Source organism: Salvia miltiorrhiza, chromosome 7, assembly GCF_028751815.1.
Source record: "Salvia miltiorrhiza cultivar Shanhuang (shh) chromosome 7, IMPLAD_Smil_shh, whole genome shotgun sequence".
Lineage (NCBI taxonomy): Eukaryota > Viridiplantae > Streptophyta > Magnoliopsida > Lamiales > Lamiaceae > Salvia > Salvia miltiorrhiza.
This window is the reverse complement of record NC_080393.1, coordinates 10,471,826-10,486,094: the sequence shown is the minus strand read 5'-3', so window position 1 is coordinate 10,486,094 and position 14,269 is coordinate 10,471,826. Positions and strand designations below refer to the sequence as shown.

General features: G+C 37.8%; 2 protein-coding genes across 7 annotated transcripts; one reads left to right on the top strand and one right to left on the bottom strand.

Moving 5' to 3' along the window:
• The first annotated feature begins 1,677 nt into the window (after positions 1 to 1,677).
• On the top strand, positions 1,678 to 8,919 carry LOC130992516 (nuclear poly(A) polymerase 4-like). Of its 5 annotated transcripts, none has more exons than XM_057917175.1 (12): positions 1,678 to 2,394; positions 2,499 to 2,576; positions 3,616 to 3,723; positions 4,224 to 4,286; positions 4,365 to 4,526; positions 5,775 to 5,888; positions 6,000 to 6,062; positions 6,180 to 6,509; positions 6,612 to 6,776; positions 6,920 to 7,828; positions 8,178 to 8,254; positions 8,358 to 8,919. In XM_057917175.1, the coding sequence occupies exons 1-12, from the start codon at positions 2,242 to 2,244 to the stop codon at positions 8,386 to 8,388; spliced, it is 2,253 nt and encodes a 750-aa protein (XP_057773158.1). In that variant the 5' UTR covers positions 1,678 to 2,241; the 3' UTR covers positions 8,389 to 8,919. The 5 variants fall into 5 exon arrangements, with proteins under 5 accessions (XP_057773158.1, XP_057773159.1, XP_057773157.1 ...); XM_057917176.1 differs by having other exon boundaries at positions 1,689 to 2,394; positions 8,364 to 8,919; XM_057917174.1 differs by having other exon boundaries at positions 1,689 to 2,394; positions 8,178 to 8,277.
• Positions 8,920 to 9,739: 820 nt separating this feature from the next.
• Positions 9,740 to 12,825, bottom strand: LOC130992515 (auxin-responsive protein IAA18-like). Of its 2 annotated transcripts, XM_057917171.1 has the most exons (5): positions 11,542 to 12,825; positions 10,916 to 11,196; positions 10,656 to 10,803; positions 10,203 to 10,267; positions 9,740 to 10,105 (listed from the first exon to the last, which is right to left on the bottom strand). In XM_057917171.1, the coding sequence occupies exons 1-5, from the start codon at positions 12,006 to 12,008 to the stop codon at positions 10,068 to 10,070; spliced, it is 999 nt and encodes a 332-aa protein (XP_057773154.1). In that variant the 5' UTR covers positions 12,009 to 12,825; the 3' UTR covers positions 9,740 to 10,067. The 2 variants fall into 2 exon arrangements, with proteins under 2 accessions (XP_057773154.1, XP_057773153.1); XM_057917170.1 differs by having other exon boundaries at positions 9,740 to 10,267.
• Positions 12,826 to 14,269: the final 1,444 nt, after the last annotated feature.

Sequence of the window (14,269 nt, the reverse complement as noted above, 5' to 3'; positions counted from 1 at the left end):
GGTGGAGGACGGTGCGGCTGGATTCACGCAGAAGGTAGTGACGACGTCTAAATCACGGCGGCAGGACAGTTGGCGGTGGTTGGCTGGGAGGTGGGCGATAGTGTGTGTGAGGAGGTCCAAAGATTAGTGAATTAGATTTAACCTAAACCCTAATAAAATAACTTAATTAAAGTGAGAATAATATAAATAAAATTTATGTGGGATTATTTTGCCATGTAGGATATATATTTTAAAGCTAGAAGGTCTAGAATTGTAGGAATTTTAAATAGTGAATTCTTAGACACCTCGAATCGGGAGCGGATGAATCTCTAATCGTATTATATATTTAATATATATATATATATAGGAATGAGATCATATAGATCCCAATGCTTATAATAGATCCCTAGATCCAAATCTTGACCACACATTTATGACATGTGGCGCATCAAGATGGTGACACGTGGCAAAGAGCTTCCAAGCATTCCAAGGCAAAATCTGGAGGGGTAAAATTGGAATGTAATTTTCGGATTTAATAATTAAAAAAAATATATATTTTTTTAGATTTTCTCAAAATAGATATATTTTAGATGCATATAGTTTCACACAAAGATGCATAAAGTTTTCACATAAAATGCATAACTTTGAACAGAAAAATGCATTTAATTTTTTCAGTTTTGGTATTTTCACCACCCCACCCCATACCACCCCCCAATCCAGCCCACACCACCCCCCAACCCTCCCCATTACCACCCCCCAAAAATAGGCATGTTTCACATGCATATAAAATCAAACAAAAATGCATAAAGTTTTCACATAAAAATGCATTAAATTATACAAAAAATACATTTCATTTTAATAAATCTGGTAGTTTCGCCACCCCACCCCTGCCCCACCCCCAATTTTTTTTTTTTCAAAAACTGATTTTCTGATTGCTGGCCCACCCCCACCCCCACCCCCCAATTTTTTTTTAAAAAACTGATTTTAAAAAAAAAATTTGGGGGTGGGGTGGGGAGGTGGGTGGGTGGGGGGGGTCAGTGGTCAGAAAATCAGTTTTTGAGAAAAAAAAAATTGGTGGGGGTGGGTGGGTGGGGGTAGGGGTGGGTCAGTGGTCAGAAAATCAGTTTTTAAAAAAATAAATTTTTTTTTGGGGGGGGGTGGGGGTGGGGTGGGGTTCAGGGGTGTGGGGGGTGGGGTTGGGGTGGGGTGAAATCTTATGCATTTTTATATGAAACTTTATGCATTTTTATATGAAAGTTCATGTATTCTCGTATGAAACTTTATGCATCTAAAATATACCTATTTTGAGAAAATCTATTTTTTTTTTTAATTTCGAAAATTACATTCCAATTTTACCCCTCTCCAGATTTTGCCTTGAAATGCCTTGCCACGTGTCACCATCTTGATGCGCCACATGTCATAAATGTGTGGTCTAGATTTGGATCTACGGATCTATTATAAGCATAGGGATCCATCGGAACCCAACCATATATATATATTTGTTAAATATTGAAATAGACGTCCAAATCAAAGTCCGATTTTAGTTGAGCACGCACTCCAATTCTGAATCCACACCCTAACGGGATACTAAATTCCCCAAATTAGCCTTCAACCGCATAGATTCCCACGTGGCCACTACCCACTCCGACACAGCGAATTCCGTTTATGCCCTTATTCTAGAACTTATACTAGTAATTAAAAATCTAATCGAAAAAGGAACAGCCTAGCGAGGAAAATAAAATCGGTGCGCCCCCCCAAAAATAAAGAAAAAAAAAAAAACAAATATCTTTGCCCAATATTAATTCGGATTTTCCAACTCAAATCGCCGCTGTTACTTCAACCGGCGGAGCCCATTACCCCCTTCAACTCGCTCTTCGAGAGCCCAAGTCGGCCCGATATTTCCCTCTCCGCGTCGGAATATGAGAGCTCCAGGCCTTATTTAATAGATCTATCACTTTGATTTTCTCAATTTTCGGAAATTTTGCTTGGATTGCTAGGGATTTTTGTTCGGTTTTGGTATTGATCGTTTATGGAATTTTGGGTCTGAATTTCGGTCCGAGGAGCATTCGGAATACTGCGATCTGAGTTTGGATTGAAGACACTGGTTATACGAGGCAAAGTTCCTGGTGTTTTTTTGGGTTTTTACCGATATTGGGTTTAAGGCTTTGGATCGGCGGTTAGGGTTTTGGTTGCGGGTGTTGCTTCATTTTGGTTTGAGATTAGGATTAGGTGTAGGGTTCTAAGAGATTTTGGGACAGAGATATGGTTGGATCGGATAGTTTGAACTCATCGCCTTCTCTGTCGCCTCCGCCGGCAGAGAACAAGCAGCTGCCGAAGCAGTGGGGAGTGGCAAAGCCCTTGTCGCTAGCTGGGCCCATTGATGCGGATATTCAGAGGAACAGGGAGTTGGAGAAGGTTTGTTGCATTCTGTACTTGCTATCTGACTTAAACTTTACCGTGGTTGCTGATAGTTTTGTTTGATTCTCATGAGATGGGGCTTTGTTTCTGTTTGATTTTAGTTTTTGGTAGAGTCGGAACTTTATGAGAGTGCAGAAGAATCTGCCAAAAGGGAAGCGGTTCTCGCACGACTTAAGCAGGTACTGATGTAAATAAATGCTAGTATTAATCTAGGCTTCAATTAAATTTAATGTGCACTGGATTATTTTCCATTGAACTATGTGGTATCAGAATTTTTCTCAAGAGCAAGCTGTGCCGTACTGGCATGTGTGTATTGTAGTAATGTTTCTAATCATAGTAATGATAGTTGAAAGGACTTTGCGGTGTAGTAGTCTGTTTAAATCTCTGAAATGTATGCAAGGATGGTTGTAATATTGACTGTACTTGTGTGGTAATTCTGGTTGTTACAGAAATAGTTGCGATCTAGAGGTAGATGTTTCAGTGATAATCTGACTGCTTTATGAATATTTTCCTCTGGGCCTATAGCTTTTGATTTGTGTTTTGAAGCTAGTAGAGTTGGTGCACTAGTTTATTTATTGTAGACCTTAGAAAACTTGAATACTGTTGCAACTTGTGGTGCAAATTGGCTCTCATGGTTTAGGGCTATGATATTAGCCTTGCAAACTTTAGCGGCCATTTCTGTGCCTGAACCACTGGCTAGAAGACTGCTTACCATCTAAAGTGGACTAACTATACATATCGGTAAAGGGTTTCGGCTTTGCCAATGGGCAGTAGTAGAGAGGTACATGTGTCCAGTTCATTGTCAAAATATAAGTTTTTTTGCTCCAGTAAAAAACTTAGAAGTGAAGCTAGCGAATACCCAATCCTTCTTTTCCGTTTTGGAGCAATAGTGGACAATTAAATTGGTCATAGTAGGAAAATATATCAAATCGGGTAAGGGTGAAATTTTCATATAGTTGGTTACTATCAACATGCGGATGCAAATTAAAGTTTCCAGATGAACTATCGGCTCTTGAATAGGTCATTACTTTAATTCTCTAGTTTTTGAGCGAGTTGACACAGATTCTTATGATAATTTATATGTTTCCTTCTACCTAATACAATTTTTGTGTTATTGAATACTAGTTTTACTTTTTAGATAGCACATAAATTTATGTACATTCAGTAGTGTTCTTTATTCCAATGTCACCTTATTGTATTTTTAATTCTCTATTGTAGATTGTGAAAGATTGGGTTAAAGAGCTTACTCGGTTGAGGGGTTACACTGATCAAATGGTGGAAGATGCCAATGCTGTTATTTTTACCTTTGGTTCTTATAGACTCGGTGTAAGGAGCTTATATACATGATTGGATGTTTTCATCATTTGCTGCATTTTATTTAATTTTATTTTTTCAGTTGAAGCTGTAGTATGTAGTATGTTCAGGAAGATTGCACTTTTTATGTATCCTCTGAAGGGCATTTTAGAGATTGTAACTTCTGAAATTGGTTTGGGAGTTTATAATAACTTTGTTGCAACTTGCAATATTAAAGGCTTGCATATTCATAAATCATAAAGACCAACTTGGGATTAGCAGAAGAGTAAGATCTTTATCAAAATTATGCTGGCCGTGTATCTGATGCGTACTGGGTATTGCTATGGTTTATTGATTTTTATATGCTTGTATTAGCATTTTGGAATTCTAGATGTTCTCTAGTGTAAATTTTGTTAGTGCTTTATCTCATTTAAATCGTCAACTAGTTTTCAAATAGATCTTTTGCTTCTTGTTGTTTGATGCAAATCTTGTTGCATCTAGTTTATCTTCTAAATTGTGGTTTCTTTAATCAGGTACATGGACCTGGTGCGGACATTGATACTTTGTGTATTGGACCATCCTATGTTAACCGGGAGGTACAGTGTGAAGATTTTCCTATTCCGGAGCTGGTCTCTATGTTCTTGTATGTGCTCATTAGAATATTTTGTTTACAGGAAGACTTCTTTTTTGTACTTCACAACATTTTAGCTGAGATGGAAGAAGTTTCTGAACTTCATCCAGTACCTGATGCTCATGTCCCTGTTATGAAATTCAAGCTTGATGGAATATCAATTGATCTTCTGTACGCAAGTATTTCACTCTTGGTCGTTCCAGATGTGAGTTTTTAAAGTTTTCAGCTTTAAAATAGTTGTTATTAAATTTCTTGCTCGTGCATGCTTTTGCTGATACTACAGGAGTTGTACATGTGATTCTTTTGCTTTCTAGTGTCCCATAACAGGCTTATTAGATCAGTTGGACAAGCATGATTCAGTTTGAAAAGTTTTGTTGATGTCATTCTTATGTGGGTGCCTATGCTATTGTTCCCGAAAATAGAGAAAAACTTAACTAATTTTTCTCTCTTAAGCAACCAATGCTTACTGTGTCAGTTTATTTATTCTGATTTTCTTTTATCGTGTCATATTTGCTACCGTAAGATGAATTGCAAAATGAGCCAAAGAATTCTGCATTCAGCTAATGTTGCATTGCATGCTTACAATCAATGTTTTAAAGTACGTTTTGTGAGGCGAAACATTTTTCGTCCACCTCACGAGGCGTAAGTTTCGAAACGGGGTGAGGCGAAAAAAAAAACGGAATTCATAAACACACATAAATTATACCTAATATATAAAACACATAAAAGCATAACAATTATTCCAAAACACATAAGTTCTTAACTACTAATAAGTTTTTAAACTCTTAAATTAAAGTCGAAAATCTTAACTGCTGCTATCAGCTTTGTTCTGCTAACTTAACTACTAATAAGTTCTGCTATTAAAGTCGAAAGTCTTTGTTCTGCTCTCTTAACTACTAATAAATCTTCAAAATCTTAACTGCTGCTATATGCTTTGTTCTGCTGCTGCCGGCTGTCTGCTCCTCAACGGAGATGGAGAAGGGCGAGGCCAAGAGATGGAGAGGAGAGGACAGGAGAGGAGGAGATGCAGAGCTTGGGTGGGTGCGTGCGTGAGCGTAGAGAATCCTAGGTTTTTTTAATTTTTATAACTTTTTTCTCTAATTAAAATACTAATTACTCCTAAATTAGGGCTAAATTTCATGAAGCCCATGAATTTTCGCAGCCCATACATACTCAATTAGGTTAGAAAACTCATAAATTTGACTAAATGTAAAGGCGCACGCCTCGCGGTGAGAGGCGCCGCCACGGACCGCCTCAGCGAGGCGGAGGCACGTTCAGGGTGGAGGGGGTAAACAGCGCATGGGGAACGGGATTCTGCCGAACCGCTTTGAAGCTGCTTTTTTTTGTTTTTTAAAACATTGCTTATAATACAACTGTCCCCAACTTTTTAGTGAATATACTCTTATTTTATAATTTTTACTTCGTGATGTTAGTTTAATACTAATGTATGCAGGATTTGGACATCTCAAACATCTCTGTGTTGTATGACATAGACGAACCAACTGTTCGTAGTCTTAATGGATGCCGAGTAGCCGATCAAATCCTCAAACTTGTTCCAAATGTTGAGGTACCTATATTAATAAACATGCATGTGGTCTACCTGTTGCCTCTTACTTTTTATGTTTTTCCGTTCACTATCTGTTGCTTATTCTCATATCTTATTATCACACATTCTCAGAACTTCCGGATTACTCTGCAATGCCTAAAGTTCTGGGCTAAGAGACGTGGTGTTTATTCAAATGTAAGTTTTTTTTTTTTTGTTTTTTTGTTTTGAATACCTAGTGTACAATCTCTATGAAAGAGTTTGTATATCTGTTTATTTATGCAATGTATCCCTTGCCATTTCATTTCATTTCAGGTGATGGGGTTTCTTGGTGGTGTGAACTGGGCTATTCTTGTTGCTCGGTTATGCCAGTTTTATCCAGAAGCAAATCCTAGTATGCTAGTTTCTCGTTTCTTCAGAGTCTATACATTGTGGCGCTGGCCAAATCCTGTGATGCTTTGTGAAATTGAGGATAATGAACTTGGATTTTCTGTGTGGGATCCTCGTAAGAATCCTTGGGATCGAAATCATCTCATGCCAATCATAACCCCTGCTTACCCATGCATGAACTCCAGCTACAATGTTTCATCCAGTACTCTTCGGGTTATGGCGGAACAGTTCCAGTTTGCCAAAAAGATCTGTGAGGTAGGATATTGTTCAACTTTTTGCTGTCGTCGCTTTGCAGTGTAATTTTTGTCTATTACAACTTCTGCCTTGTAATCTATTGTCTTTGATTTGCATCTACAGGATATTGAGCTGAATAAGATGCAGTGGAATGCTTTATTTGAACCGTATTTATTCTTTGAGAGCTATAAAAATTATCTACAGGTCGACATAATTGCTTCTGATCTTGATGACTTGCGTTCTTGGAGAGGTTGGGTTGAATCCCGTCTGAGACAGCTAACATTGATGGTAATGTCTTTCTTGTTTTGGTTTCCTACAAATTTTAACGCTGTGGTTATTTCTGATGTATTTTTACATGAATCCTGGGGCCATTTCATAAGTTTCATAAGGTTATTCTTCTCCTATTTGTGGTTTCTATTGGACACATGCAGATAGAGCGGGATACGACTGGGAAGTTACAGTGTCATCCTTACCCACATGATTATGTTGATTCCTCAAAGCAGTGTGCTCATTGTGCCTTTTTCATGGGCCTGCAAAGGAAGCAAGGAGAGGTTATTCAAGAAGGCCAACAGTTTGATATTCGTCAGACTGTTGATGAATTTAGACATCAAATAAACTCTTACTTGTACTGGAAGCCTGGGATGGATATATACGTTTCTCATGTTCGTAGAAAGCAAATTCCTTCTTATGTATTTCCAGAGGGCTACAAAAGAAGGCGGCATACGAGATCACTGAATCAGCAACAAGTCGATAAGAATTCTAGTGAAGGTAGTGAGGGCTGCAGGCCAGACACTGCTGAGAGGATCCCAAAACGAAAGAAGGGCTGTGATGGGTCAGAATTGGAGGGAAGTCCTGAGAAAAGACCCTCCATTAGTCCTCAGCGGCAGGTTTCAGTCTCACCAGAGTTTATTTGTTCGAGAGATTCATTGAGAGGCAGTTGTTCTCCGGTGTTCATAACAACAAAAGAGAAGGCATCAGTGATTGTAGAATCCCTGCTTATCAATGAAATGGCCAAAGAAGCAGTCCCCGTCATCTCGGAGGACGTGCACACCAGATCTAATGGAAATGACTTGCAGGTTGATGAATGTGATAAAGTGATAAATCCAAACCCGATGCAGATGCAGTCAAACCGGGTGATGCATTGTACTGAACTTTCTGATGCTAGTTGCATCTCAACTGCTGGCACTGCTCAACGCTTGAGCAGCAGTAATGATACGGAGATTGATAATGAAGGATCTTCACTGGATAGATCAAGCGAGGCTAACGCACAGCTGCTTATGGATAATGGATGTGAGAATGGTGCTTCTGTTCTTGGGGATGGACTACGAGAGAAGTTAGAGGTTTTGGATATAAGTTTCTTTGTCCATTCATTTTGATATGCATGAGCTATGCTGTTCTGTACTAGTATTTGATGTGATTTATGATGTGCCCATTAATTTTACCAAACACTGTGTTTGTATTGTTTTTCTTTTTTCATTCAATTATTTGTGTGCTGAAGTTATGCCATTCATGACTAGTATTAGTAAGTTGTTAACATTCATTACATTTCTTCCACACATGCACTATTTACCATGTACCACTTTTGTGGAATTCTTGCCTGACCGTTGAATTAGTATGTTTTGTTATTATTATTTTGTCATTTATTTGTATAACAGAATTGATGATCTTGGTTGCTTTGTTTTCGTGAAGCCTAACGGGGCGCTTGCAATGGTTCTCAAATCTGGAGAGGGAGTTGGGTCAGAAGCTGTCGAGAAGAACGTCATGAGGCATGTTTATCAAAATTTGAAAAGTACACCTACTTTCTGATTACCACTATACAATACTGTCTTTATGCTGCTTTGGCTTGGTTACTTTTGTCTATTAATGCAGCAACAGGCTGAGTCTCACTTCAACTGCCTGAGAATGCAAAGAAGATGGGGAATCTCACTTCTCCACCCGAATGAACAAGATAGGTACCTGGATGAGTGTCACATGACTGAAAGCCAGCAGCTCGGGTAAGTGCTGTATTCATTGCTGGCTTTCATATGTTTCTTATTTTTCCAGGCAAAGCTATTGGTGAAATCTTGAAAGGAAACTCGAGTAGCGTCAATCTAAGGAAAACCCCCTAGGTTTTTTTAAAAATTCTGTATGTATAGCTTTCGGAATAGAGGGTTCCGTGGTGCGACAGTAATGCCGTTCTCCTGCAGAAAGAGATTTGATCATATACTGACTTCGTTAACTATGCGAAGATTTGTATTTGCATGGTTGTTGAAGGTTGTGCTATATTATCATACCGTTAATGAGAGAGTTTGATGTGTTTTGTATATTCTAGGGGATTTTTGATGAGGGTAAGTCGATGAGGATTTCGCTTATGTTTCCTTGTAATCAACCTTCTGCACTTCGCTAACATCTAAACACATGTTTCTTCATCTTCTATATATTATTTTACTCATCGTGTGTCTTTGATTTTCAATTAATTTTCTTTGTTGATAATTTTACTTTCTAGACAAAATAGTGATATTATCTTTGACATTGTTATAACATCAAAAATAAATTTAATTTTCGGATGTATATGGTCGCATCATTTAAACTTCAAATATGGTCTTACATTTTGGTTGATTCGTTAATGGTATGTTGAGCATTTGTGGTTTTACGAACTACAAATAAAGAGCGAAGATGGTTTGAAGTCTAAAGCACAATACTTAAAATCAGAGATGATTTCTTTTTCTTCTACTTTTTCATACTTAGTTGTTACTGAGGATGAAGAATATTTAATGGTCTGTTAAATTCTGCTCTTCGATGTCGGAAGTCACTTCTAGATTAAAATCGACACAAATACGATTTTATTGAAATTGAGTAATGTAATTTTCTTGGTAAAAATTATGACAATCATACATTCATGCTAAATCATTGTATTTTCCTTTTTCTTTTTTTTGATAAATTAGTTAAGCAAACAATGAAATTTGATGACTGCACCACGGTGAATTCAAACTCAGAATCATTAGATCAATACATGCACACAATTGTATTTTCCTTTTATTAGTACTCTATATTTGAAGAAAAATATTTCCACCCAAAAGGTATCAATACATTCCCAGCGCAAGGGGTCTTCTGTGTTTTTCTAATTGTAGAATTTCCTTTACAAGAGAGTTGTTCCCAGCGCAAGGGGTCTTCTGTGTTTTTCTAATCGTAGAATTTCCTTTACAAGAGAGTTGTTCGAATTTCATCCATCCAAACTTTTGCAAGCAAAGATTCAGCAGAAAATTACAACATATAAAAACCTCTTCGAAATTTGATATCAACATTCAAACATTCAGCAGAAAATTACATATAAAAACCTCCGATAATATATCCCTATAGAAGTCCAAAGCAGCAAAACAAAAGGTGCAAATTCTTTACATGCAGGCTTAGAGTTTCACCTTTTCACTACGAAACCCAGAAAAGGCCAAATGTTTCAACAACTTAAAAGAAGATTCAGTTATATATGGTCTTCAAAATATACATTAGAATCCATAAAAAACACAATAACAACGAATACCATTGCTTGAAAAGTCGACACTAAACACAAAAAAGCCCCATTCACAGCCACAGTTGCTACACTCAGACGTTTATGGAGAGCTTCCCCTGTTTGCGTCCACCTACATTAAAACCAAGCCGTGATATCTCACTTTCTATTTTCTTTTTCATGCCGAGGGAGGAGTTCGATATCAATAGAAATGTAAGTAGAGAGCTTACGAGACAATGTAGGCAGTTCTGAGCTTTTCAGCACGCGAAGCCTCTTCACCGTTGAGACGAACATGCTAAGAATAACATAAACATTCAAAAATATCGAAGCCAACATTTGGAATATAACCACAAATATTCATTTTGAAATGCAATCTCAAGATCTCTATTTTCAAGAGAGGGGTGGCATTCATATTTCATATCCATTGAAATGAGATTGACGTTAAAAAATATTACCAAAAAGATTCAGACAAAACATTTGTCTGAATGCAGACACAAAAAAAATCAAGCCAAAGCAGAGAATTTAAGCTTACATAAAAGCCAAATGAAAAACATTACTATATAGCAAGTATGCAGTCCTCTCATGCCATATAAAACTCAGTTATATCAAGCCGAATATAAACTGGAATAAACACAATCAACAAAATTTAAGGGGATATTATCCATGGATGCAAAGATGCTTACTGCCAAGGAACATCCCCAACAAGCATCCTGTCGCCTTCATGATCCTCATACACGAGGGTATATTCCCCACTCCCGTCCAACAAACCTCCGATTTTCTCCACTCCATCGCCCTCGTCTTTGATCCCAACACCGCAAGATTTCTTCTGTGCTGCAAATCCATATAATTAAACAAACAAGGACACAAGAATCAGTTATTATTCATTATTAATACGAGCATCACTCGAGTTAAGTTTGGCGAATTCTATCCATAAGAGAGCAACCTGCAAGAAGGCCCCTGAAGAGCTCATCAACAGCAAATGAGAGCTTTTCATAAGTGTTGTATGCTTTGAGATCAACTTTCCTCCCAATGGGAATACCATCCATGTTGATCTTCACAAAGGGAGTTCTTGAGCAGTTTTCGCCCGATTTCGGGGTCAAAACCTTGCTTGGAGAAGCAGCAGCTTCTGGTGAGTCTGATGCTTGTTTGGAAGAACTGCCGCTTGCAATATTTTTTCTGAATGAACGAATTGGAGGCCATCCCACAACTGAAGCAGGTGCAGTTCTATGTTTTGAGAGCCACAATTCACAAAAGGATAGAGTTAATCAACCAGCTATATTAAACCCTAATCCCTAAAATAAGCAAGATTGCTAACACAATCACATCATTAAATTACAAGAATCGTGAGATATTGCTATCGCCAAGAATGAATGGCAAGGGTTTGATTCTTGCACAGAAAGGGAAATCACAATAAATGAACAAGGGAAAAACAAAATTGCCAAATGCATGGACCACAAGATACATGAACAAATAAATGCAGGGAAGAAAAGTGAATATACTCTGTCACAAAAGGGAAAAACAACAGTGGAAATAGGCAAAAGGGAAGAGAGAGACAAAGGTGAGAGGCACCTTTTCTGAGCAGTGCCGCTGCTGTTGTGCACAGCTGTATTTGCTGCTGAAAATGCCTTCTTTTCTGCTGCTGCACTATGCTCTACTGCTGCAGCTCTATTGCTACAGGGCTTTGAGGATTCCTTGCTGACAGCAATCTGTCCCTGCCCAGGTTGAAGATGGAGATATGAAGAATGGAGGTGGTGGTGCTGCCATGGAGATGGAGGTTGCAAGACTGGATTTTGAGCACAAGGGCTTGTGGGGAAGTGGCCTAGAGAGAGAAGTCTCTCTCTAGAAGCAGTGCTGTTGCTTTCTTTGATGGCCCATTCTCCTCCCGGCGGACCAAGCCTTAGCTCAAGCTTTTTCTCCTCTGATATTCCATGGCTTCTTCTTTCTTCCGCCCTTTTTGTAACCCATGTTTCTCTGTCTTTTGGAATTAAATCCAGCAGCTGAGGACACCCTTCATCTTTTCTTGAATAATTCTCCATGAGAGAGAGAGAGAGATGTGCGTGTATGGCTATGTGAGAAACTATGCAAACAAGATCACAACAGCAGCGCAAAAAGATCAAAGCTTTAAAGGGATTGGAGAAAAGGGATTATCCTAAGCTTAAACTAATGAGAGCCCACATTTTGATAGATGTAAAAAAATGGGGACGAAGCCACAACCTATCTTTTTCGAAGAAAGCACGAAAGGAAGAGCAGTTGGAGAATTCTGGTTGCGGACTTTTGCCCAAAGCCCAACACAAGAACGAAGCTTTTTGGAAAGAAAAATAAAAATAAATTGTGGAAATGAAATGAAAGGCCCCTCAAGCGGAAAGAGATGCAATACAATTTTGCTTTTATATGGGTACACTTTTGAGCGTGCTCAGATTGAGCATAGTGGGGCTGTTTTTTTCTTTTCTGTCAATCATGAATCATCTCACATCACCATTTTTCTCTCTCTCTTGAAATCCTTTCACAAACATGAGAAAGAGGAGGAGACAAGAGAAATGCAACTAGAGAGATTCTCTTCACTCAAAGTAGCTCTAAAACTGGAAATGGAAATAGAACAAAATGCACGCAACCAACTATGTAACGTTGTCTGATCCAACAAGCAAAAGCGTGCTGACTTTCACCTCTTTCTCCAAGACAATATAATAATACTCCTATATAGGTATTAAAAAATGACAAAAATTCCTTATTAGAAATTACTATAGTTTAGCACAGTAATCCAAGAACATGCCCACTTTACTTAATCAAGACTGCAACTTTATTACAAACCCGTTCAAGATTAATGGATTATAGATATAATTGTGTCATATCAAACAAACCCTTTTAGTTTTGTACTCCCTCCATCCCACTTCAATAGGCTCACTTCTTTTGGGCACAGAAATTAAGAAAATTTACTTTTTAGTAGGAAAGTGGTAGTAAAGTGGTGTGATCCACACCATTTAAGTACAACTTTTTTATCCAAAAAAGAAAATGAGCCTATTGAAGTGGGACATCCCAAAAAGGAAAATGAGTCTATTGGAGTGGGACGGAGGGAGTAGTAAAAAAGGCAAGACTGCAATAAAGTTATTGCAAACCCATTCAAGATTAATGCATTATAGGTATAATTGTGCTATATTAACACCTAAACCTAAAGTCTTGAACAAGAGGGCCCTTGTGATTTCCAGTAGTTAACATTTATACGGTGCGGGGACACGGCCTACGGTATTGGTCAAAAGTGTGTGTGTGTGTGTGAGAGAGAGAGAGAGAGAGAGAGAGGATTTGCATGATCCATATTTGCAGGCAGTGCAATAAAAACATGCAGATCCTATGATCTTGTCTGCTAGCTACTCGCGTTGCTGCCGTCCACAGCCCACTAGAGCAAGGATACAGTGCGAACACGGCCTACGGTATTGGTCAAAAGTCAACCATTGCATCATAGCATTGTTTTGATCCAACGGCTGTTGTCTGTTGAGTGAATCCCTTCTTTGACTTCCCTTGGTTGCCCATGCAATCCCAAAAGGCAAAAGCCAACGATCAATGGAATTTTTTTATTTTTATTTTTTTGCCTAAATTGTCACAAGGAAAAGCAAAAGGTATAAAAGAACTTGGGTTCGTTACGGTTTCTGTTCTTGTTTTCACATTTTGAATTTTTTTTAAAATAAAAGTATCAAAATATCTGGTGACAAATTAAAAGGCATCTCGAAGAACTTTACAAAAATTAATTAGCTACTCGTTTGCAATCAAATGTTGGTGAGTAACAAAATTTATCTTGATGGTTAAAATATACTTTTCAAATTATTTAATTATCCCCTTCAATAATCTTGGGCATTTTATTTCTGTAGAACATATTCTCCGTTCCTAAATAACTTCTTACGATGGAAGAACACGAACTTTAAGACGAAATGGTGAAGCATTAGAATAGCAATTTTCAATTCTTTATTAGATATTCATATTCTCACTCTATAGATATATACACGCACATATATAACTATTTTTAGTCCAACAGGTAGGTTTGTTTTATTATCGTTCCCCTAAAGTAAAGCAACTTGACTTGCACCCTATACAAACTGTCCAACACATATTTAAGGGGAAAAAAAAAGATTGCACAAATTTTATCTCCCAAATTAAAGATTAAGACTGAAGTTCATAGGTGTAATTATAAAGTCAATAAACAGTCAATTTGCACATGTGGATGATTTAAGTAAAATATTTCGAAAAAAATTAATTTGTTGACTGTAATTATGTGCAATGTGTTATTTGAATGTAATATCAACTAGAG

Bases quoted from the DNA above. Each gene is read 5' to 3' on its own strand.
- LOC130992515 (XM_057917170.1), bottom strand. From the start codon at position 12,008: ATGGAGAATTATTCAAGAAAAGATGAAGGGTGTCCTCAGCTGCTGGAT. The intron at 10,804-10,915 runs GTTGCTCTCTTA...ATGGATTTGCAG, and splicing joins CTTCAGGGGCCTTCTTGCAG to CACAGAAGAAATCTTGCGGT. The intron at 10,268-10,655 runs GTAAGCATCTTT...TGTTATTCTTAG, and splicing joins GTTGGGGATGTTCCTTGGCA to CATGTTCGTCTCAACGGTGA.
- LOC130992516 (XM_057917172.1), top strand. From the start codon at position 2,242: ATGGTTGGATCGGATAGTTTGAACTCATCGCCTTCTCTGTCGCCTCCG. The intron at 2,395-2,498 runs GTTTGTTGCATT...GTTTGATTTTAG, and splicing joins GGAACAGGGAGTTGGAGAAG to TTTTTGGTAGAGTCGGAACT. The intron at 2,577-3,615 runs GTACTGATGTAA...TCTCTATTGTAG, and splicing joins TTCTCGCACGACTTAAGCAG to ATTGTGAAAGATTGGGTTAA.